The sequence below is a fragment of the Copadichromis virginalis genome, linkage group LG7 (genome assembly GCF_057382275.1).
Source record: "Copadichromis virginalis isolate Kocher_CV1m ecotype Utaka linkage group LG7, C_Virginalis_male_GT1.1, whole genome shotgun sequence".
Taxonomy (NCBI): domain Eukaryota; kingdom Metazoa; phylum Chordata; class Actinopteri; order Cichliformes; family Cichlidae; genus Copadichromis; species Copadichromis virginalis.
The window spans coordinates 64,379,592-64,406,163 of NC_140624.1; the positions used below are offsets into that span (position 1 = coordinate 64,379,592).

Below are 26,572 nucleotides of genomic sequence, written 5' to 3' on the forward strand. Positions count from 1 at the left end.
TTAAGTGGGGGAACTTGCACAATCGGTGGCTGACTAAATACTTTTTTGCCCCACTGTATCTATATAATGAGTCATGTCAGTTAGTCAACTAGCCTCAGATTTAACAGGTTGCTCTCAGTCCCATTTGTTATATCCCTTGTCTGCTGCATGAGACAGGGCTGTCACTCCCAACACGTTGAATATAAAACCATATGGTAATGAGTGCAAAGTGATGTTTTTCAACCCAAACCACAATATCTTTGTTATGGTAATCCAGTATTTTTAGTGCCTAATCCATTCCAGGAGGTAAAAGCAAAACCAAGTGCAAAACACAAAGGTGCAGGTCATAATTTTCCGTCTAACAGGCATGTTCCAACAATCACATTTACATTACATGCTTCTGTAAAAGGGACTTTACCATACAATATAAAACGTGTTGTGATTTGGTGCTATATTGAACTGAAGTGCAAACTGCATCCAAGACATAAACTCCACTGCTACTAACACAAAATCGGTTCTTTCCAAACATCTGCACAGACAGCATGATGACCCCAGCAGCCCGAGTCAGATCTTCAACATGTTTTTTTTTTTAAACTTTTTACCCCATTAAAGCCATTAAAAGGCCGATGGGGTATTGTTGTTACCCTGCTGGGTGGGCAGGCAGACAGGGTGAGTTTCTAAAAATCTTGTGAAATACTCACTGTGTCATGTTTGGTTATGTGGAGCAGTTTAAAGCTTCACAGATGAAGATGAATTAAGCGCCAGTCATCTTTTGTTTTGTAAATTCTCTTTTAAATACTGCTATGACAAGTGCAAAATGTGAAAAATGCATAAACCACAAATTTGTTCCTCACAGAAATCCCATGGAAATCATGCTATATAATTAATTGGTTGGACTCTGTCAAAGTGAGCCTTTTTATCTGAGAGCTGGTGTTATGATTTTGATGTGGTCCTCTTTGATGTGAAATGAACCTGCCCGGGAGCAGAATGAAGGTGCACACTACCATGGAGAAATGTTTTAACCTGAGCCAGCCCTGTGAGACTGAAAATCCAGAGATATAAACTCCAAAGCTGGCTTGGGAACACACTTACCTCACTTCATGAGAGCAGCCCCTTCAGTGTGCATGTCTGTTATCTAGTTACTCATTCATGTGACAAAGTGGAAGCAACCGAGCTTTCAACTTTCTGCATTTACTTTACTTTCTACTCAGTAACGTCTGAACTGTGTGTGTGTAGTGTGTGTGTGTGTGTGTGTGTGTGTGTGTGTGTGTGTGTGTGTGTGTGTGTGTGTGAGAGAGAGAGAGAGAGAGAGTTTACAGTCTGGGCCGAAGAGTTCAAGCTGCTGAATTATTAATGCTCTCAGTGGTCAGCGGGTCAGTCCAACACTTTTGAAAAGCCGTAAACTAAAGTGGACAGGAAACCAGCAAGTGTTTGTGTGTGTCAGAAAAACACACACACACAGACATGCACATGTCTGTGTGTGTGAAAGCCACGTGTGTGTGCATGTGTGTGAGTGTGAAAGCCAACTTGTCAGATGTGTTTAGTTTTATTTGTTGAAACATAAATTTTGTGCGAATGTGTGAATACTCATTGCTTACATATTATGCATAGGCTTCAGCTACATATGTGTGCATAACTGTGTGCAAGGATGTGAAATATCCCCCGAGCCAGTTTCCCTTAGGTCTTCTGTGTGGATCTCTACACAAATAAGCCATTAGATGAGATCTCAGACTCTGCTGCTCTAGTCCAGAGCTGCTGCTAATGGCCTTAGACAAGAAATGCTACTGGTGAGTGTTTGACACAGCCCATTGTTTGTGTGGATGGGTGTGTTAGTGCTACACAAATGGCCTCAGAGACAGTGAAAGAGCTCCTCTGGCCTCAACACTGTTGGAAATATCAGGGTCATTGACCTCTCACCAATACTGAAAGTACACAGTGTGACAGCTAGTGCTTCATTTACTTTATTTTAGGATGGCTTCCTTTATGGCTTTATGTGGTTCTTAGTACAACACTTAGCTGTTAACTTGGAGAAGTGGGGACTGACACTGTGGTGTAAAACGAGACTTAACAACCTGCATGTTATTTTCAAAAAGCAGTTGAATTTTGTTTAATTTTACAATATACACACTCAAACTTAGAGGCAGCAAACCATTCACAGGCAGATTATGAGATAGAAAAACTAAAATTAAAGCATCAGAGCTTCAAAAATGATTGACAAGAAAAACAAAATGCAATGAATTACTACTAATCTGAAGCCTACGTTTAATTGACAATAACACAAAGACAAAGTGTTGATACAAAAAAAAGTTTTGATCTTAAAAAAATCACTGCTGAGCCTTTCAGGAGTAACAGAAAAGAATAAATCGAAAAGAATTTAGAGATTTATTCTAAGAATCCCAAGAAATCGGTGTACATAGCAGATAAGACTAAAAACAATGTTTTTTAAAGGGACATGAATTGGTACTTTTCAAAGTTCAAAACTCACCTCCATAAAATACACAGTGTTAAACTAAAGCATAAGACTACCACACAATATAAGGAGCCCAGCTGTCCTAATTCAAAAGTATTTCTACTTACCAAAATAGATTCTTATGTTTATGTTTTTTATGACAATTTGTTTGCATTGTATATAATTGCATTGTGTTTAGCCTCTTTCACTTTGACAGGCAGCTTAACAAATGAAACCATGTTTTAAAAACTGCATTGTGTATTTGCGTTGGTCATCTTTGTCTAAAATTAAAATTTGTTTGATGATCTTGAATTATAAATGAGAAAAAGAAAATAATAGGAATTCATTAAGGGGCAAGCACTAAATTGATGTGCATTTTGTTCTTTTATGCTAATAAATAATTTATGTAAAAATTCAAAATGTATATATACCAATAGTTTTAAAGTCATTGAAATGTGTAAAGTAAGCAACCAGTTAATAAACATAATATTAGTGAATAGGATATTTTATCATCCAGAGGCCCTTTCTAGGGAAATATTAAGTTATAATAAACATCTTTGTTTCATTTAAAATTTATATGTATGCTCCTGGCATCAAACCCCAAAATGATTAAAGGTATCATATAAAAGTCTGTTTAAATTGACAATATCGTTGGAAAAGTCAGATGGTACCGCTGCAGGAGCTATGACGTAACAAATGAATGTTATTAAAAACTCTAGAATCACACATTAATTCTTTGAAATAGTTATTATTGGTTACCATGTAAATTTCCAGGCTTCTGATTTCATAGTGACCATTCTACTTCCTGTGTTAAAAAATCTACAGATAGCTAAATCCAGTGTCAGTAGCTAGCAAGTTAGCCTTTAGCTAGCTGCTAATCACTATAAGGTGCTAAAGTTATCTCATTTCAGTCAAAGTCCTTCTTTAAATTGTGCAAATAAGTGACAGGGCACATGAAGCTGGCAGTTGCTAATGCACGCCATGGCTGATGCCAGTCATTACATTTGCCTGGACAGCTTTCCATTTTGAGGTGTTTTTATCTTGTGACCCCCTTTAGCTGAGTACCAAAATGTTTGGCTTTGACAACTCACCATAAATTTACATGAATCAGTCCAGCATCTGTTTTAGCTTGCTCTGTTTTTTTTAATGAGTGTGGGCTGGGAATTCAGAAATAGAAGCATCTCACCGAATGTAGCCACCTCTCTGTATGTCTCCCTCCCTTTCTCTGATAGCTAGGCGCCTCTGCTGTGGCAATCACAACAAAACAAGTCAAGCATACACAGGGGTTGTGGAGTACTTGTTTTATTTCTTTTTCATTCACTATATCGTCAAATGAACTATACAAAACATAAATTTAACACGGAATGTGAAGCTTATTTAAAATAAGTTTTCTTTTTATCGCAATAGTGCGCTATTCTGACAGAACTGTTTTTAGGTAAGAGAAGCATTTAAAAGCAGTTGTTTGGGACTGCCTCAGACTACTGTAACTCAATGGATCTCTGTATATATGGTTACTTGAGCATTACACAAGTATATCTGGCTTAAGCATTGCCTCAGAGTGACTTTAAAGGGATGGAGGGGCAGAACATCCAAATCAGCCACTTGAGGCTGGCTGCTAAAACTTTGTAGCAAACATAAACATCTTTAGAGCCTGGTGTCTGCCAGACATAATCTATGGTTACAAAACCTGTGGTTACAAAAAGACTTCTAGTTTTATAAGTGTGTAGGAAATTTCTCTTGGCTATTTTACTTTGTGACATCAATTTAGCTAGTTTCATAGATGGTATAAAAGACATTGCCACAATAATATATTAGGATATAATCCCAATATGTGTACAGTTTCAGTCAGATCTACACCAGGAAGGCAATGACGAAAATGCTGTACTATATGGTTTTTAATGGGCATTCACAAATCAATGGGTTTCATATAATTTCATAAAATATATTTCTATATTTTATATGCAATTCATAGTGCCAAGGCAGGCTGTGTCCTAAGCATAAACATATCGAGCACAATGTCTTTTTGTTGCCTTCTGAATGAAAATTTTCTGCAAATTATGTCACTTCATGTCCTTTGTACTAAAAATGCTAGCACTTGACTGTCTGTGTGATATGTTCACAAAGTTTATGGATCTTGCTAACAAAGCTAGCAAATACTAGCTGATAGCTTAGCTCTCCAACCCCCTCCATTGCTACTGCTTGCCAGATAGAGTGTACAAACCATCTTTTATGGACAGTATATTATGGCGAGTCAGAGATGAGCAGTCAAGCCATATTTGAAATCAAAGCTAATAGAGACATTAGTAGTGAATGGCCACTTAGAAGCCTTAATATTGATATGCTAAATTGATTGTTTTCTATGGCAAAAGCTTTCTTGTCAGGAAACCAATGCCAGTTAGTTGATCCACAGCTTTCCTGCTCAAATGGCATTTGTTTGATGTCAATTCATCCAGAAGCTAAATATTAAATTCTGGACCAGAGTATGAATCCCTTTGACTGGTGATTCCCTCACCTTTAATCCATAAATACATAAAACTCTCTTCAGTAAAATATCTGAATGCATATCAGATATAGACTATCCATTTCTTTGGTTCAGAAATGATTGGTACCCAGAGGATAGATCTTAATGATTGTGGTGACTACTTAACTTTTATACCTTGCATCAGAAGTATGGGGGAAATCTTTATATGTGTGTTTCTCATTATACAGTATAAACCTTCTTCTGGCTGCTTTCTTTAGTGGTTGCCATAGCAGATCATTTGCCTCCATCTCACACTATCCTTAGCCTTCTTATTTTTATGTCCACAATTGTCACATCCATGAATCTTCTCTGTGGTTTACCTCTTTCCTCATGCCTGGTAGGTCCATCTTCAACAGCACTTGAGCAATATATCTGCTATCCCTCCTCTGCACTTGCCCAAACCATCTCGGGCTGACTTCCATCATACAAACCTTCCCTTTCAATCTGGATCTTATCCTTTTCTCACAAATCTGTTGGAGTTGGTGGAGATAACACTCATCTTCACCAACTCCAACCTGCCTGCATTCTTTACTTCATCTCTCTTGCACATTATCCGTTTTATTGAATGGCTGACCCCAGGTATTTTAACTACGCTACCTTCACAATCTCTCCTCAGTTTATCTTCACTTTTTTGTTTCAAAAAAAAAAACCAACTGTCACACCTACCGCACACCTCACCACTGTTCTGCTGTCCTCATACATTTCCTGCACCACCCTCACATACAGTACTTCTATGCAACTCCCAACTTCTTAAAGCAGTATCACATTTCCTCTCTTGGCATCTTATCATATGCTTTCTGTAGATCCACAAAAACAGTGCAACAGCTGACCTTCTCTATACTTTTGCCTCAACACCATACCCTATACCCATGGTGTGCCTCATCCTGCTGCAGTTACTCTGCACATGGCCGTTGCTCTTAAAACAGCACACTTCATCTCCACTTTTTAGGGAACCTCTCACTCCACATGATTGAAACATCAATCCGGTTCAAACAGTCCAGTGCCTTCTCTCCTATACATAGCTGTCATTGTATATCTAAATTATTGTAGATTGAGCCACACTGAGCCTTGATATTTTCTTTTAACAGTTAAATGTCTCTACATTGTAACCATTTATGATAAAGAATTCGATTGATGGCCATAAAATTTGATGGACACCTTTCTACTCCCCTCAGGACCAACTGAAAAATGGCTTATGGTTGTTCAACCTTTCATCCACCGCCTCATTAGGGACTTTGTGGTTTCTAAGTTATGTCTAGTGCTATGTTAAAAGATCTCATTACAATTAAGAAAATATTCCAGTATCCTCATGAAAAATAATTATATTTTTGCTTTATTTTACAAGACTTTTATCAAGTGTATCTTCAATTTAAAACACCTAGTACACAAAGCAGGCCATACCTCTATGAGCGGGTGCCAGTGTGCGATTGGCTTCCGTGGGTACGTCAGCATCTCATTCCAGTGGTCTCGCCCAAGGCTCTCGGCCTCACTGCCTACCCTGCATACCCCGATCACTTCATTATGCCCAACCCTGGAGGACAGAAAAAACAGCACCCACAGAGACTCTAAAATGTTCTAAAATGCGCTGGCATGTCACATGAGAGTGCTAAATGTACAGAGGTAACTCACCGATCATAGTCCATGACAGCTATTAGCAGGCTGATCTGGTCAATGCTCTCAGGAGGAACATCAAACACAATGGCCTCATTGTACACTGGATTCAGAGTGTTACGCTTAGTCGATGTCTTTCTCTTCTTTAGCCTTCGACCATCACACATCAGAGACACTTTCACATATGGATCTGAGAAGAGAAAAGGTGTTAAGACTGAAGAAATAATTAAACAGATATACACACACTAATGCATGCATACCTCATCTTCCTACACCACCTCTTATTGGACACACTGTACTGTTGATCGGCACCCACCTGAGGCTCCAGTGATGTCCATGGCTTTGAGGTTTCTGGCTTTGATAATTGTGATGGTAAGCCTGCCAGCCGTTGGGAGATAGCACAGTGAGAACATCAGCTCTCCAAGGTCCACATTGTCCTACAAACAAATATATTGTGTTCCTATATTAGCACTGCACATCATCAACTTTAATTAACTTTTTAGATTCAACAATACAGTCACAGATGGAACACACAGGGATCTGTATATTGGCAGTTAAGAGGTTTGGTGATAAAATTATACTATATGGGTAACGAAAAGCACAACTGCTGTTAGAACAAACATGAAGGAATAGGAACCAAACAAAAACTAAGAGACATCTATTTCAGGAAACTGATTATGGATAAAAGCAGCTTTGGTTTATAATGAGCAGCACAGTTAAAGCGGATCCAACATGTAACACCAGAGGAACTTCACATATGGATCGTGGCTGAAACGCGGAAGCCTTTCAGAATCATGTCTGGATGATTCATCATTAATCACTAATAACCACGGCATTACTGTATCCCAGTATCAGTCTGTGCTAAAATGTGTGGAATCTACAATCAAGTTTGAGCTACTACTAAGATTATAAAAACGTCACTGCTTCCGCTTCTTATTCACATTCATGCATATGCCAGACTCTTTTCCCAATTAACACATCTGAAAATAACGTGTGATGGTGTGATAGTGAGCAGTGCGTTTACGAGGTACAAGCACTGACAAGATTTATCACAGGGAAACTCTGATTTCTATTTTTATGCCTCCTCTCACATATCTGGCTGGTAGTTAGCTTCATGTTAGGAAACCTTAGAAATTAAGTGATATATTTACAAAAAGGTTTTTTTTTTCTTCAAAAGACTGATTTGCAGTTTTTAAAATAAGAACTAAAAATACAAGTTTCAATGGATAGGGTAGCAAAGCAGGTTAAGAGTGATTAATACAGAGGATACTAGCGATAATGTGTTTAAGATTCGTCAGGAGAAACCAGTCTACTAGAAAGACTTGTTAAAGATGTAGCAGAGACAGTGGAACACCATTGTTTCACTTGGAAATTAATAAGTGCTCCATCGCATACTGTACAAGATGATTTGGAGTCTGATTATGAGAGCAGCAGAAATGCCCATTAAGAAGCTACTGCTCAGAGTCTTCAGCTGAAAATCACTGAAAATCAAATTGAACAAAATGAGTTAATTCATCATAGATGACAGCATATGCATGCCTGCAAGCACACTGACACACACGCGCGCACATGTGTCGTCCAGGACCTGTGACATTCTAAGTGGGCGATGAGTTGATTCATCACACGTGTTGCTGAGGCGAAATCTACCTCCAACACCACATTATTGGTGTAGCTGTGAGCCTCGGGCATTAATGATATGCAGCTTATGAAGCCTTCGAGGTTTAACACACAAATTGGGGCACAAGCACAGGAATGTACACTCTGACACTCACATAAAGGTAAGCGTGTGCGGGGAAGGTAGATCAACTAGCCCTTCAGCTCACTACAGGATAATGTGATTTCCTTCTCCTATTTCACACATACACACACACATACACACATACTAAAGTTTTCAGACTATAGGATGTCGGTCACTACTCTTATGAGCACTCAAATCAAGCCTGCGGTCAAGATTATGGTCACTTGCGCTCGGCCAATGAAATTAGAGTGGTGCTTTAAAGCGCTCCAATAAAGCAGAGAGAGCATATGGACGGTCCATCTTCTCCAATTATAACACTAACACCTGCTCTCCCTCAGGAGCAGCCAGGCTTTATCTATGAGCCTCTCTCTAGCTGTGTCTTTCATAATCACGCAGTCTAACTTGATCACTCTCCTCTCGTTCATCATTCTGCTTCGTCCTTCCACTTGTAGCCGGTCTTTAAAGTGTCATGTTTAACATTCTGATATGATGAAATAAACCACTGTGTTTGATATTTCTTAGACATCCAGACATAAAAAAGCATATGAAGCACTTTCTTTATGTGCTGCACCAAAAAGCAACTTTTTCTACTGGTAATGAGAAGCAAAGAAACATCCATCTATTCGCTTGTGCTTCTCAGGGTTGCTGGAGCCTATCCCAGATGTCTTAGGGTGAGAGGCAGGGTACACCCTGGATAGGTCGCCAGTCTGTCGCAGGGCCAACACATAGACAAAGACAACCATTCATGCTCACATTCACACCTATGGGCAGTTTAGTGTTTCCAATTAACCTATCCTCATTAACTGCATGTCTTTGGACTGTGGGACGAAGCCAGAGTACCCGGGGTGAACCCACACAAACATGGAAATTAAACTCAGGACCTTCTTGCTGTGAGGCAATAGTACATGCTAACATGTCACCGTGAAAGAACCACGTCTTAAATATATCTTTTATGACACATGGTACATAGACTGGTTCTTATATAGTGCTTTTCTACTCTATCTTGAGCACTTTACACAACGTGCACATTGCACACAGTACTTTTTTTCCACTGTTTCTGGGTGCTTCCTAACCAACATCCACACTCCGATGGATGCGTTGGAGAGCTACATGGGGTTAGCATCTTGCAGCGTCTTGTACTTGGCATGCAGACTAGAGCAGACTGGGACCGAACCATCAACCGTCCAGTTAGTAGGTGATCTGCTCTACCACCTGGGCTACAGCCACCAAAACAGCACATAGTGGAATGTTAAACAACTTTAAACAATCATTTTGTGCTGTGACAATAAGAGTCTCTGTCAGTTGCTGTTGTTGTGGTAGTAGACCGTACTGTTTGGCTGCCTGATACTGCAGAGCATCACAGAAGTACTGAACAATTGCACTCCAAGGCAATAGAGTTAGTCATTCCATTAGACAAGAAACGTATTCCTCTTTTACTTTATTAAGCAGATTTGCTGTTAAATTATTCATCTAAAATAAAGTGGGTGCCCAGAAAATGCTATCCTAATATTTAGGACCTGTAAAGTTCTCATTGCTCAGCCATATATGTATTTAAATAATTTTACAAACGTGAACTGACTTGACAAAGATTTTGTTTTTACTCAACTTTATACGGCCTACCCATTTCACATGCTTTATTGACATAATTGTATTTTGTACTTCTATAAACTGAATCTGACTGCAAGCAGCTGCAATCTGTACTCAGAAATTTCCATTCCATTTGTAGATTGAGAGTAACTTTTTCTACCACTTAGATGCCACTTAGACTGTGAAATACTCCATTCTTCTTTTTTTAACAATCACTGTATCCATGGCAAACTGATTACAGTTTTACTGGCTCATTAGATCTCCACAGCTTTAAACAAAGCTTTCATTCATGCTTCTTCTACTTTAAATTTTACTGACTATATAAAAAAAAACTAAAAAAAAAAACTCTTACGCCCCTGCGGGCGGTTTATCCTTCAAGCTCGGGTCCTCTACCAGAGGCCTGGGAGCTTGAGGGTCCTGCGCAGTATCTTAGCTGTTCCCAGGACTGCGCTCTTCTGGACAGAGATCTCCGATGTTATTCCCGGGATCTGCTGGAGCCACTCGCCTAGCTTGGGAGTCACCGCACCTAGTGCTCCGATTACCACGGGGACCACCGTTACCTTCACCCTCCACATCCTCTCGAGCTCTTCTCTGAGCCCTTGGTATTTCTCCAGCTTCTCGTGTTCCTTCTTCCTGATATTGCTGTCATTCGGAACCGCTACATCGATCACTACGGCCGTCTTCTTCTGTTTGTCTACCACCACTATGTCCGGTTGGTTAGCCACCACCATTTTGTCCGTCTGTATCTGGAAGTCCCACAGGATCTTAGCTCGGTCATTCTCCACCACCCTTGGGGGCATCTCCCATTTTGACCTCGGGACTTCCAGGTTATACTCGGCACAGATGTTGCATCTTGCACCCTGCTGTTATGTGCTGGATTGTCTCTGGGGCATCTTTACACAGCCTGCACCTGGGGTCTTGCCTGGTGTGATAGACCCCAGCCTCTATGGATCTTGTACTCAGAGCTTGTTCTTGTGCTGCCATGATTAGTGCCTCTGTGCTGTCTTTCAGTCCAGCTTTGTCCAGCCACTGGTAGGATTTCTGGATATCAGCCACCTCCTCTATCTGCCGGTGGTACATACCGTGCAGGGGCCTGTCCTTCCATGATGGTTCCTCGTATCCCTCCTCTTTCTTGGGTTTCTGCTGCCTGAGGTATTCACTGAGCACTCGGTCAGTTGGGGCCATCTTCCCAATGTATTCTTGGATGTTCGTTGTCTCATCCTGGACTGTGTTGCTGACACTCACCAGTCTTCGTGGTGGTCGGCTTTGATGATGATGCTCCTCGGCCTCGCTGCCCATGCCCTCCCAGGCTAAACCTCCGCTGTCAACATTATCGGAATCTGAGATCGCTGCGGCGGGTTTCTGGACCTCCTGAACCCCGAGCGCCAACTCCAGCTCCAGCTAGGATTGGCCTGGTGAACGCCAGATCACTTTTAAACAAAACTTTTGTTCTTCGGGACTTCTTCAGTTCCCGTGATCTGGATTTTCTGTGTGTGACTGAGACGTGGCTGAGTGTTGGTGAGTCCAGTGTTCTATCTGAACTTTTACCTGTGGATTGTTGCTATTTTAACTCGCCACGGACGTCAGGCAGAGGTGGAGGCACAGTGACTGTTTACAAAAAGGATTTTAAATGTAAGCAGTGTTTTCTACAGCCTTCGTTCTCCAGCTTTGAACTTACCTCATTTGAGGTGAGTCGTACAAACCCGATTTTCTGCGCTGTCATCTATCGCCCCCCGAAATACAATAAGAACTTCATAAATGACTTTTCTGATTTTTTAGCTGGGATTATGCCCAACTATGATAGTGTTCTTATTGTTGGAGATTTTAATATACATGTATGCTGTCCTGATAAGCCACTGGTAAAGGACTTTTTAAGCCTTATTGACTCTTTTAGCCTGGTACAGTCCGTACGTGGCCCTACACATGAGCACGGACACACACTGGACCTTGTTCTGTCATATGGTCTGCCTGTCACTGACTTGGAGATTTGTGACTGTGCACTCTCAGATCATATGCCTGTGTTATTCAACGTTGGTTTGACATATACCGCAGTTAAACCTGGCGCTGCTACTCGGTGCTGTCGGGTTATTAACCCCGCCACTGCTGCGCAGTTTTCTGCTGCTTTTAATCAGCTCGGCGGGCCTTCTGACTTTGTTTCCTCTGACACAGAAGACCTACATTCCTGCTTTAATTCTTGCTGTCAAAAAATCATGGACTCTGTGGCTCCTTTAAAAACCAGGCAGCTTAAGGCTAAACCTGAGCCTTGGTTTAATGAGAGCAGTCGTGCTGTTAAGAGGGAATGTCGTCGAGCAGAACGGAGGTGGAAAAAGGATAAACTGCATGTATCATTTCAAATTCTCAAAGACTGCTGGCATCGCTACCAGAACACTGTTAAAGAGGCAAAAAGGGAATATTTTGCAAATATTATTTCTTCCAACTGTCATAACCCACGTGTGTTATTTAGGACCATTGACACTGTTCTTAATACTCCTTTGAATGTCTGTTTGGAAGTTTCTCCTGAGATTTGCAATGATTTTCTGAACTTTTTTATTGAAAAGGTTGTCACCATCAGGGCTCTTATCACAGCTCCTGACTCTGACCCCTCTGTCTCTGTCCCTTGCGCTGCTGTTTTCACTCAGTTTGAGCTTGTGACGCTCTTCTCTTTAGAGGATGTGGTTCGCCATATTAAGCCCACAGGTTCCCCACGGGATCCTGTCCCTCCACAATTCTTTAAAGAAATTTTTCCTAGTATACAACAGTATGTCCTTGACATTATTAACAGCAGTCTGTCTTCTGGTGTGGTTCCTGCAAATTTCAAACATGCAGTAGTACAGCCACTGCTTAAGAAACCTGGCCTTGATCACACAGTTTTAGCGAACTATAGGCCTATTTCCAAGCTGCCTTTAGTCTCCAAGGTTTTAGAGAAAATTGTTTTTAGTCAACTGAAAGATTTTCTAGATGAAAATGGAATCTTTGAGGTTTTTCAGTCAGGTTTTAAAACCCTTCACAGCACAGAATCTGCATTACTAAGGGTTTTTAATGACATCCTTCTGGCATGTGATTCTGGTAACCATGTTGTTCTTGTCTTGCTTGACCTAACTGCTGCCTTTGACACAGTAGACCACAATATTTTAATTTCTCGATTACATGATGTAGTGGGTATTGGTGGCACTGCACTCAATTGGTTTAGGTCTTATTTGTCAGATAGAACTTTCTCTGTCAGCCTTCTCGGTTACGAATCATCTTCTGCTCCTCTGTCATGTGGTGTCCCACAGGGCTCAATTTTAGGGCCACTGCTCTTTTCTCTGTATCTACTGCCTCTGGGTTCTATCCTTAGAAGGCATGGGATCTCATTTCACTGTTATGCCGATGACTGCCAAATTTATTTGTCTAGATGACATTAAAGCTTGGTTGGCTCGAAACTTTTTAAATTTTAATAAAAAGAAAACAGAAGTGTTGGTGTTTGGACCCAGTGGTCCCTGTGAGTCCTCCTCTGTTGTTTTAGGATCCCTGGAAGTCTATTTTAAATCTGTTGTTACTGACCTTGGTTTTAAGTTGGACAGTGATTTTAAATTGGACAACCAAATCAGAGCAGTGGTGAAGTCCAGTTTTTATCATTTAAGGCGACTGGCAAGACTAAAATCTTTTCTTTCGAGGCAGCACCTTGAAACAGTGATCCATGCTTTTATTTCTTCCCGCCTGGACTACTGTAACTCACTTTATGTGGGGGTCAGTCAGTCATTGCTCTCACGTCTGCAGCTGGTTCAAAATGCAGCTGCACGACTCCTAACAGGAACTCGAAAAAGAGAGCATATAACCCCCGTGCTGGCCTCTCTGCACTGGCTGCCTGTGTCTTTTAGAGTTAATTTTAAAATTCTTATGTTTGTTTTTAAATGTCTACACAGTCTTGCCCCGCCTTACCTCTCTGAGCTTCTTCATCCCCACATACCCTGTCAGCTGACCAGCTGCTCCTGGAGGTACCGAGATCCAGGAGGAAGCTCAGAGGGGACAGGGCCTTCTCTATTGTGGCTCCAAAATTATGGAATAATTTGCCCATGCATGTTAGAGAGGCCCCTTCACTGTCCACTTTTAAATCACGTCTTAAAACCCACTTTTATTCCTTGGCTTTTAACCTCAGTGAGACTTAGTTTCTTTTTTAATGCAGTAGTTATTTAATTAATGATTTCACTCTTCTTTTATTTGTTTTTTATTTATATCTCATGTAATTTTATTTTACAGTTCCAATGTACAGCACTTTGTGTCAGCTGTGGTTGTTTTAAAGTGCTTTATAAATAAAGTTGATGATGATGATGATGAGAGAGAGAGCGTCGCCCTGTAACCATGGCAACCGTAACGCTGCCGCCTGGAACAACAGAACGTAGCTGTCAAACAAAACCAAACAGTCCTGACCCGCGACAAAATGAAACAGGAAAGTACCGCAGTGTAATCCATTTATTTCAACAAAGTAACTGTATTCTGAATACCACCTTTTTAAACGGTAACCGTAACGGAATACAGTTACTCATATTTTGTATTTTAAATACGTAACGGCGGTACATGTATTCCGTTACTCCCCAACACTGACCATAAAGCTGCACTTTCTTTTTGCCTTATAGTCTGATTTGTCATAACTTTTCCGTTTTGTGGTAAGCTTTTCTTTGGCTGTCACTTATTCACCCTGACCTGTCTTATTTGGCTCAGCAGAACTAAAATATATATCCTGCTGCTTTTACACACACATTCACATAAGCTCAGCGATTCTCTGCATCCTCTCACATGTTTAAGCTTGCTGCGGGAGATTTCACTCGTCATGTTTGCGTAGTAAGCTAACGATTGATAAGATGATGTCAGAGGAATTGGTGCGCAAATTATCATCACTCACCAATCAGTACTGTCGCTCTCTATACACAGTTCGCACAATTGCAAAGTGAAAGCAAAAAACAAGCGCAAATTCAAACGCGATTTCAATATGTCACATATTGACAGTGGCTCACCGATGCCAATGACATAATTACTAGGGGTGCAACGATATTCGTATCGATATTGAACCGTTCGATACAGTGCTTTCGGTTCGGTACGCATATGTATCGAACAATACAACATTTGTAATTTATTTTATCAATTTTCCTTCTGACGATGCTGTCTGTGTTGAGCGCTCAGTGAATCTGTGTTCGACTACTCCGCCTAGGCTGCACTGTCGAGCGCAGATCCACTGAGCGCTCAACACAGACAGCATAGTCAGAAGGAAGAGCGCAGGGCAAGCTAGCGAGACAGAAGTTAAGCTCTCCTTGCAACAGGCAAATTGAACGTCATTCAGATCTGGCGTTTGGAATTATTTTGGTTTTCATGTGACGTATGACCCTGAAGGTAAGCGAGTCATGGACTAAAGTAAAACAGTATGTTGAATGTGCCATGTAATGCTCAATTACATTGGTGTGAACTAGTGTGTTAGCGCAGTTAGCTCGTTAACGTGTTGGCCGTCTAGCCCCATGCACGGAGTGATCGGCGGTAGCTCGTTAACGGAGATTTGCCGTGTTGTGGCGTTAAGGTTATTTCAACGAGATTAACCTGAAAGCACTAGCGGGAACACAACGAATATGACTGCACATTTACGCCGACATCATCGTAGTGCAAAGACAAGTGGAAGCGGACAAAAAAAAGCAAGCATGCTACTAACTTTAGCCGAGTCATTTAGACAGCTGTTAGCACATGATTCTCCTTATGCTGCTGAGAATATAGCCCAGAAGAAGCGGATAGTATAGCTTTTATTTTGGAAAGAGACATTTCTCTGTAATAAACTCTCTTTTCCAAAGATGAGTGATTCCTCAATCAGATACAGGGCTTGCAATATCGCTAGCCCGACGTCCCGGAGCTAGCGATTTTTTCAGTCGGGCTACCAAAATCTATCTCTTCCCTGCCCGTCGGGCTATTGTAGGAAGGAAAAATATATGTGAATGCTTTTGCATTCTTTCAGAAATGTAGCTGGGTAATTATGTCATTGGCATCGGTGAGCCACTGTCAATATGTGACATATTGAAATCGCGTTTGAATTTGCGCTTGTTTTTTTGCTTTCACTTTGCAATCGTGCGAACTGTGTATAGAGAGCGACAGCACTGATCTGTGAGTGATGATAATTTGTGCACCAATTCCTCTGACATCGTCTTATTAATCGTTAGCTTACTATGCAAACATGACAAGTGACAGCATATTAAACATATCAGGTCCCCATAAGGAGAATCATGTGCTAACGGCTGTCTAAATGACTCGGGTAAAGTTTGTAGCATGCATGCTTGTCGTTTTTGTCTGCTTCCACTTGTCTTTGCACTAGGATGATGTAAATGTGCAGTCATATTCGTTGTGTTCCCACTAGTGCTTTCAGGTTAATCTCGTTGAAATGACCTTAACCACAACACGGCAAATCTCCGTTAACCAGCTACCCCTGATCGTCCCGTGCATGGGGCTAGACGGCCAACACGTTAATGAGCTAACTGCGCTAACACACTAGTTCCCACCCATGTAATTAAGCATTGCGTGGCACATCCAACATACTGTTTTACTTTAGTCCATGACTCGCTTACCTTCAGGGTCATACGTCACATGAAAACCAAAATAATTCCAAACGCCAGATCTGAATGAGGGTGGGGGTGGAGGGTGGGGGGTGGGGTGGGGGTGGGGGGTTCAATTTGCCATGTTGCAAGGAGAGCTTAACTTCTGTCTGGCTAGCTTGCCCTGTGCTCTTCCTTCTGATGATGCTGTCTGTGTTGAGCGCTCAGCGGATCTGCGCTCGACAGTGCAGCCTAGGCGGAGTAGTCGAACGCAGATTCACTGAGCGCTCAACACAGACAGCATCGTCAGAAGGAAATTTGATAAAATAAATTACAAATTTTGTATTGTTCGATACATATGCGTACCGAACCGAAAGCACTGTATCGAACGGTTCAATATCGATACGAATATCGTTGCACCCCTATATATATAGAGAGAGAGATACATATATAGATATGTCAATGAATCATTGCGTTAAGGTTATTGTGCTCTGTAATGGGAGGTTTTCGGTTTCCCCAATTCTCTTTCTTCTCTCCCTTTATCTCCTTACTCAATTACTACTCTCAGGGGTAGTAATGGGTCAGGTTCTTTGGATGGCCTGCCCTGTGAGTAGTGGGGTGCTGGGCTCTTTAGCGGTCAAACTCAAGCTATGCCATATTTAAGGACCAGGTGGTGCTCATATTTCTTGCCAGATCATTATTGCCTATGGTGGTGATCGGACCCTCTGCTGTAAATCAAGTTTTCCTTGTGTGTGTTCGGTCTGAGACCATGCTCTTTTGTTTCCTTCCCAGTGATACTTTGAAGAACAACAGCTGAAGACAGAGTCCTCCATCTTCCCCAGCCTGAAAGATCTCTAGTTTCTCTCTGCCACACTTACCTGCTTAACTCCAGCCAGTCACCTTCTTTTTGGAGGAAGATGTGCTTTGCTCACTTGCCTGCCTGCTCTCTTCTGCTTATTCATTTCTTTCTCTTTCCCTCTGGACTCCATTGGCTGCCTGTATACTCCCCTGCAGTCAGCTGCTAAAGATAACCAAGTACTTCATACTCACGTGGATCTCAGCTAACTCCTGTTTCCCTCTCCGACAGGAAACTTTGACCCATTCCTATAGAGCAGCACTTACCCGATTCGGTTACTTTGATTAATTATTTGGTATTGTTGCTGTAATAATGATCTGTAAACTGACGTAAGAGTCCTCCTTTTGAGTCTTTTTTCCAATTCATTATGACAGAACGATTTGGCCATGCGTGCAGCTGTGTCCCATGTCATGTTGTTGGTTGGCCAACACGAGCAGATTCAGAGCTTGTCAGCTGAGCAGCTACAAGTAGTCCACCAATGGCTCAAATGAACAGAAAGAAATGGTGAAATAAATGAAATGAACAGTGCAATTCAAATCATGAGCTGACACAGCCTTGCCCCACTGAACCCACAGGCACGCCTCAGAGGGTTGAAGCTGAACCCCTGCCCTCCATCTGTTCCATGTCCTGAGCCCTTTGGAAGTCATTTGGGTTATTGTGGATGGTTTCTGTTGCAATGGTTACTGTTGTTTAGCTAAACATCTTGCTCCTTTACAAATGATCCCTCTTAAATGCACCACTTAATGAGGCTCTCTTGTGGGAAGAATCTTACCCAAACAATAACCCTGTTGAGTCCTTCATTTATGAATGATTTGTGGAGGATTCAGGATGGTGTTTGACCATCCTTTTCATGAGGAAGAGGCAGCAAGGAGGGTTTAAAATTTATGTCAAGTAAGTGAAAGTGTGCAGCAATTTCTGTTGAGTTTTGGATGCTGAAACGAGAGTATATGTTCTATCAGGTATGAGCTATCTTCTCAAGGTGACCCTGCCAGTTTGGATCATTTAATCTCATTAACCATAAAAGTTAACTATCACCAGCAGAAGCAGGTTCTGGAGAGAAACCTTAAATTCCAGTTATCCGCGGTTCCTACCACCTGATCCTCTCTAACTTCCACTTCCGGTGTCAGTGGACAGGATCATTCTGAGGAGTCAGTGCAGCTCAGCCGTGCTTAAACTAACTTTGCAAGAATTGCAGAAAAGGATCAAGGCTGAAGTCTGCATCTACTGTGGCCAACCCGGCCATTTCATTAGCCCCAGGAGGCCAAAAGAAAATGCCTCCCAGGAGAAGTGGGGATGTTGGTGGAAAGCACCCAATTTAAAACTGTTTCTAAAATGTTGTTGCCAGCATCCTTCTGTTTTATTCAGGATTCTGTGACTTTCCAAGCTGTAATTGACTCTGGAGCTAAACAAAGCTTGTTAGACAGTCAATTTATTCAGAAACTTGGAATACCACAAAGCTATTAACCACTTTTCTCTGGTCAATTGCTATCCCTGCCAGTTCCTAGTCACTCTCTGTCACACATAGCTCTGGATCTTTTTACTGGTCTGCCCTCCTCTGAAGGCAACTATATAATGCTCACCCTTATCAATAGATTTTCTAAAGCTGCTCCTTTTATAGCATTACCCAAGCCCCGTTTGACCACAGAGACTGCTCAACTACTTGTCCAGCACGTGTTCTCCCATTTCTGTTGATACAGTATCAGATAGAGGCCTTCAATTAATCTCCTAAGTAGGGAAGACTTGTTGTGGGGCATTTAGACCTAGTGTTATTAGCTTGTCTTCAGGGTTCCATCTCCAATCAAGCAGCCAAACTAAGAGACCAAATCAGGAGTTAGAAGTTGGATTACGTTGTCTTGTTTCTTCAAATCCTACCTCCTGTATTAACTATCTAACTTGGATTAAATATGCTTTTAACACTTCCACCTCTGCAGTTACTGGAAGCTCTCCTATCAAGACCTCTTTAGGGTAACAACCCCCTTTGTTTCCTGCCCAAAACTCATGGTCCCTTTGAGCCAAGAAATTGTTTTCCTTTTAGAGATGTGGGCTGGGTTACCTTCGCTTCAGTGATCACACCTGTTGCCCGTTCCTGTTCCTGCAGAGGAGTACCCGAGTCTGTTATTCCAACCTTTCATTAGATGTTAGATGTTTCTTGTTTCTGGAATAAATATCTGTAAACTGCCACAATCTGATTGTGACAAATTCTCTGTGTACTATATGCACTGCAGTGTTATTTATGATTACAATCAAATTTTCAAGATTTTTCTTTTCTTTTTCATCTTTTCAGTTTGAATAGTAAAAGAAATGAAAACTACAAGGACCAAAAAGTAAGCATCAGAGCATTTGACTCCCTTAAACACTGGAAATCCTGTTACATGAGAGCCAGTCAGAAGTACAATATATCTGCCTGGATGAACATGGTGGAAATAAATAAATCACTGACTAGGCTGAACTTCAGCTGCATAAATAAATACACCCTGGCAGAATCAGGTTAGGCAAAAGGATCCTTCATAATGTCCAGTCGAGTAAGACTAGTGTAAGACTTTAATCTGTAAAGAAGCAAACTAAATCCATTGCAACTTATAAAGGAAAAGTTGCTCTGTCACATGGGTTCCAGCAGAGATGCATCCATAGATCTGAACATTTCTTCCTCTGGCACACTGTGCATAAAATGCATGCTTACTCTAGTCAATCTAAGATTAACAGACTGATTTGCCCATTCCTAACTTTTTTTGCTCTCTCTTTGCTTCTTCAGCCTAATGACTTGTGAGTTAATTGTCCAATTACCTCTGAGATGTTAGTACTAGAAAGTCCATATTACCTTTTATAGCCACTACGTTACAGCTTTGGCGATTTAGCTTTTTACCCTCTTTAACCCTTTAAGACCTACCATAGAACCAAGCCCGCCAGAGCTTATATTATATTTTTACATGCTGTGGAGCCATTTTTGGGAGCATTTCAAGTTGCTATACATCATTACAACCATTACAGCCTAAATTTTAATAATATGTATGCATTAAGTGCATAGTAATTACATAAATTGCAAAAAAGTGCAATAAACTACAAAAAAATTGAAAATCGTTTTTTTTTTTTAACATATATTTCTAGTTAGAGAAATTTAAGAGGCTTATCCCTCAAAACTGTAAATACAGAAAAGTTGCACAAAATAGTTTCCTACCACAGGAAATTTATTTTGAGTGTCTTCATAGTTTTATTTTTGAAAAACACCAATTTTTATACACTGCAGGAAAAACGAAAATAAATATTATAGTGCAAAAACAGCATATATATCAAAATAAAATATTTCCAGCAGTGCAATATGAGTCCTAAGCATCCCAGAATCAACACAGAAAGTCATAAAGTCAAACATAACTTTTAAAAACACCAGTATAGGCTCATGAGGCCCTGACGGTAATAAAAACTACATTTCCGCAAAAATTGCGTCACTTCCGGTTTCGGGCAGGTCATGGTGGACATGCGATAGTTCGCGCTGACGTCTATTCCAACGTAGGAAGTGTTATGAACAGCTGATCGGATCGGCAAGGAGTGTTTCTGGAATATTATGTTTTTGTTGCTGCAAGCGCTTTTTATGCAGTTTTTGCAAAGCTTTATGTGGAAGGAAACTGTGACCGAGGACAAGCTGATGGCATAAGATGTAAGTACAACTCCTCCAGTTTCATATGCAAAAAAAATTATTGCGCTAGCTCACATGGTTGCAGAGCTACCGGGATTTTAAAGTAGTTGCACAAAACGGAGCGTGCCCGCTCCGATCGGTTTTAAAGGGTTAACAGGATATTTTAGAGGGTAAAAACGTCTGCTGAGAATAGAGGACTTGGAATGCCAATATCCTATCTGCTCCTCTGAGGAAAGACTGCTATTATTTATATATATATATATATATATATATATATATATATATATATATACACACACTGAATAGGATATTATTTGTTTCCTATGACCTTCATTGGTGTCTGAACAGGACAAGCAAGCCTAGATTTCACCTGCATGGAAAGGGTTTGAACATTAAACCAGGTGAGGATGTCCAAGACTGTTTTATAGAATAGATACATACCTTTCAGGTCAATCACATACACTCTCAGCGTTTTTAGCAAGTACACGTTTTGAGTGCATGCATGAACATGAAGTAGAATTTACCAGTAGTTGTTTGCTTTGTATAACAAGCTACTGAACAGTTTGGGGGGCATTTCATACTCTTATTGTCTCAATATAAATACATTGTACATGTACGTATAAAGCATATACCTTTACAGCAAGACTTAAGAAACGTAGAAATCTTATAATGAATCAGGAAAAATGCCATTATTATGGATAAAGGACCTTGTCGGGAAATGGAAAGCTCCTTTACTGAATTAACAACACACACACACACTCACACTTTGAATGTACATGCTGACCCCATTCATCATTGTCCTAATTACAGGCCAAGCAGATTGCAGTCAATAGTATTGACTGGCCCTGCAGACGCTGCAGGTTACAGTGGCTCTGAGCTCTTTATTGTCCTTGCTGTCCCCAAAAATCTTTCGCTAAGAAGAAAGAGGACAGAGACGTCTATCTGGCAAAAAGTCATCTGCTGGAAAGCAAATAATTCAAGGAAGCTGCATAGCTCAAGGGAGAAAATGCAGATAACATATAGAAAGGGCTTGTCAAGGTTTTGAGTCCCCAACCCAGAATTTTGAGTTTTCTTGGGCTTTAAATTTTTTTTTACTTTTTGGTTTTGTTCTTAGTTATTTATTGTTTATATCAGATTTTCTTCTTCTTTCGGAACTCGAGTCTTAGCTCTTTGTTCCAGTTTATGTTTCCATTAGTATAGTTTAGCTGGACAACATGAATTTTCAAAATCTTATTACATTTAAATGTAAAGGTAATAGTGGGGTGGCTGTAGCTCAGGAGGTAGAGCAGGTCACCTACTGACCAGTTCAATCCCTGGTTAGGAAGCACTCAAAGTTTAGAAGAAAGTGAATGTGGCATGTTGTATAGAGCGCTTTGAGTACTTTGAGAGAGTAGAAAAGCGCTCTATAAAAATAATGTAAGGTAAAGACCCAACAATAATATAGAGAAAACCAACAATCATAAGAGCATGTGGCAACAGTGGGAAGAAAAAACTTCCTTTTAACAGGAAGAAACCTACGGCAGAACTAGGCTCAGGGAGGGGCGGGGCCATCTGAGTTCAAGGTGAGGGTGGGAGCCAGAGATAAATAATAACTTGTGATTAAATGCAGAGTGGTCTGTAAACACATAGAAAGTGAAAAGAGATGAGTAAAGACAAAACTCCCAAAATAACTGAAGCAGTTCAGTCAGTAAGCTTTTAGTTTTAGGACAATGTTATGCAGAACTTCCTTTTCACCCATTTGGTAATCCACTGATGAAAACGAAAAGTATGCGTCTTGATATATAATCTGGCCATTTTAACCTTTTCCTAATTCATCATCGCTAAAATCCCCGTATGTATAATATCTTTTTTTTAATATGACTGAAGTCCTTTGCAGTGCTACTGAAAAATAGAGGACAAAGTGAAGCTGCATTCCTTCCTGTGCCAGCAAAGCATTCCAGAGTAGGATTTCAAAAGCTGCTCCAGTAATTAATCACATTAACAGCAACAACAACAACATAACAAGTGTTATAACTCTGACACAAATTCACAAAACATCTTTCTATTACTTGCTTGGGGCTATAAAAACTCTAGAAATATGTTAATTTTAATTAAAAATCAACATGCTAGAGTAACAGGTTCAAGATCTTGAGAATTTGCTTTTATGCCTAACCTTATATACATAACCATAACTTATAGACATCATGGCTCTGATGTCTATAAGCATGCAACTCAGAAACATGTATGCATTAGAGTCCAGTGCATATGGCCTGCAATGGCTAGGGGTTCATTCACTGCCAAGAGCCATGATTAATGCACAGACACTGTGAGAAGACCAACACGGGGTCCCAATCTGTAACCTCAAGGGAGGTAACCTAGTTCTGCTGGGGATAGTGAAAGAGGTAATAGAAACTTTATATTTTTCTTTAGACCTCCCTCATAGACCTAAAATCCTGAGACGCTCACATGGCTGTGCAGACACAAATCTGAGTAATCAAACTGATTCTCTGTAAAAATAAGAGAGAACAATCATTATCTATGTATTTTGTGCATGCATATAAAAACATGGGATTGTTTTAACAGATTTCTGGGCTTTGACTGCTTTCTGGAAACAGAGAAGCACAGTTACACGTGTAACCTCGTTTATGGATGCCTAATCTGAAGGCTAAGAGAGACTCAAGTTACAGTTTGGATTAACGTTACTTGCTGTACAAGCCGTCAACGTCATATTTTTTAATTTTTTACAAAATTGACATGAATGCAGCAAAATAAAAATAAAAGACCTGCCGAGCAACTTTACAAAAATCCTTTTTAATCCTGTGAAATTTAACCAGCTAAAAGTCAGATTGGGTCATATTAAGATATATGGAGAAAATACTTTGAAAACATTTACAAAATGTTCAGCATGCAACTCAGCATGATCTCGCTCTCTTCCTGTTCTTGTCACATTAAAAAAATAGAAAATGCGGTTTCCACTGTAAATTGATAGAATAGTGTATAACTATGATTTCCTAGTGATAAGCAAGAGTGAGATAGTTTTACCCTCTCTGTTTACCCACTGTGTGACAGTGGCTCTCAGAGAGTTGAGTCAGTGGACACAATATAAACTATGTGATGGAGGCCTTTGTGTTTAAATGTATCCATTTACCAGTTGATTTCATTCATTTTCTAGAGGCTGACATGTCCGTTGTTTTACGTGTGTTGAGTGTGATCTTTTTCATAGTACCAGGGCTCTTTCTGGTCTATTCTTGACTTGATGTGACACAGGTTAAAAATATACTTCAGTGATAACCAAACTCAACCTAATAACGACCACATACAGCTTCACCAATCCAAACTATCCATCTGCCAAAGTTGGTGTTCTTGTTCAAAAAACCCATTCACCAATTCAAAAAATAGAAAGTGACTTCTAATTCAGCCTTGCAGCTTGAAGTACAGGTGATTCAGTCAAATAGAACCTGTATTAATGGCACTGTTTCATTATAACTAAAGTTCACGTATGATTGAGTTTGACATCTTGAACTATACTGTATATCCTCTTGCTTAAAACGAAAATAAAGGTAAAGGTAAACTATGCAGAGTTGGAGATGTCTGTCAGTGTCCATTTTTATCTATGGTGTTAAGGTGGATGGTTAAAAAGGCATTATATCTAGAAAGTGGACGCCTTATGACTTGGACATACAAGACAGGACAGCTATACATCACATATTGAAAGTCTCAGAGGAGGGCCTGACCCAATTAGACTGACCTTATTTAGTTGGCAATGCTGTTGAGTCTGCGCAGTGTGGAAACAATATTTGTGAACCAACGAGATTAGTATGTGTGTGTTTATGAGGTGGGAGTGTTGTCCCACTGCGTCTTCACATCACTGTAGTTAACGAGGCACAAACAGGTCAGAACTGGTTTAACGCTGGCCCAGCTAACGATCATTTTCTCTCTTTGAACTTAATTAGTTGATGAGGAGCAGCTGCGTTGGCCTTGTAAGTTTCAAAGCCTCAAAATTAGACTGAGTGGTGGTCACAATCCTGACACTTTGGCACACATGTTCATATGCACTGTATTTGTCAGATGCTTTTCTAAAGACGTGCAAACGTATGGGCCTCTTTTATAAACAGAATCACAGATAAAAGCAGGAACACAAGTCTAATACCATCTTCAGCTATGTAAACACTCTTAATTAATCATTTGCATGTAAAATGCTGCTTGCAACAGTTATTAGACAAGGGAACAGAAACAACAAAGAAAAATCACAATTGCACTGAATGCTCAATTGATACAGGAGTTGCATAATAGGACAAAAGGACATGTTCTGTTTGGTGGACACTTTGGTTCTGGAATTGCAATCAGGGCAAAATCTACTAAACTGAAAAATGTAACTCACACTATCATGTCTTTGGTTTCAGAGCAAAGGGCTGCGGCAAGAGGTAAGGGAAAAAGTAAATGGTTTGACTACAAATGCATCAGCAAGGTACCTCAACAACTAATATCAAGGCACTTCATTACAGAAATGTTACAGTAAACAGTTTACGAATAGTTAATAAGAGGGGTTTAAAGCATTTCTGCACAAGCATCACTTTTCACACCCAGAAGCTACAGCCATCGTTTACCTGCCTGAGTGCATCTATTCAACTTGGCGCACAACAACCTCTACACTCGTATGGTAACAGTGAGGCGTTGCTAACTGAGCTAAATGCAAACATCATCATGCAAGCAAGCTTACAATGACAACTGATTATGTTTTGCAGGTGTATAGCATCACCGCCATGTTGGTTGCGTGTTTTATTGTGCTAAACACAAACTATTTCTGTACGACTAATGGATATGTCATTACAAAGACAAAGCACAGAAAACATCGACTGCATCCATAATCAAGAGCCTTGGCCTATTTTTTATTCTGTAAATTGTTTACAGGCTCAAAACGAAATTAATTATTCCACCCTTGTCCTTGACTCACTTGTCTACCTGACTTCAGCATCTCTTTGTTCAAATGGCCTAATTACAGCAGCGTGACTAAGACTAATATGAAGATAAAGTCTGATACCAGCTTTAAATAAAACACGGAATTTCTCATTTGGAGTTTTTACTCTGCTAAATCTATTTGCATATCTCACCAGCCTAAAAATCAGATTATACACTAGTTTGTTTTGAGTATGTTTTGAGGAATAAATGCTATGATTTCTGTTCAATGATTAGTGTAAGGCTTAACTTCTAAACTTCCGTACACAATGAAGCAATGCTTCACTTACAAATGACTAAATATGCAGAACGGTCTTTTAATCCTAGTCCGCCCATTACGATTCCATAAACAGATTACATTTGCTCATAATCAGTGTGATCTGACACTATTTGCCCATAAACAACAACAAAAATGTCTATCCCATACTGTAACTCTTGCTCAACAAGGAGGGAAGATATAACAAATTCCCTGATAGGAGGATCTAACTTCCTAACTGAGTTACTCTGTGTACCAATGCTGTAGATTTATTCCAGTGAATAATGTAATATAGACAGTGTCACTGTATCTCTGTCAAACCGACCCTAATCTTATGTGTAGATCTGGGTCACTATCCCCAAGTGTTCCCTACTGGTTTCATTAAACATTAACTGTGTCTAAGTATATTTTTATGTCTTTGCCTCTTGAAACCACAGATGAGTTCCACTTGGAGGGGAAATGAG

At 40.3% G+C, this 26,572-nt stretch overlaps 1 protein-coding gene across 1 annotated transcript in view; it reads right to left on the minus strand.

Annotated features, from left to right (window-relative positions):
* The window catches only part of syt9b (synaptotagmin IXb), a 63,902-nt gene that overhangs the window by 4,515 nt on the left and 32,815 nt on the right, over positions 1-26,572 (minus strand). The window contains exons 5-7 of the mRNA XM_085464737.1: positions 6,877-6,997; positions 6,579-6,750; positions 6,351-6,480 (exon numbers count right to left, since the gene is read on the minus strand). Coding sequence (XP_085320863.1) covers positions 6,351-6,480; positions 6,579-6,750; positions 6,877-6,997 — 423 coding nt within the window. The remainder of the gene's footprint in view (positions 1-6,350; positions 6,481-6,578; positions 6,751-6,876; positions 6,998-26,572) is intronic.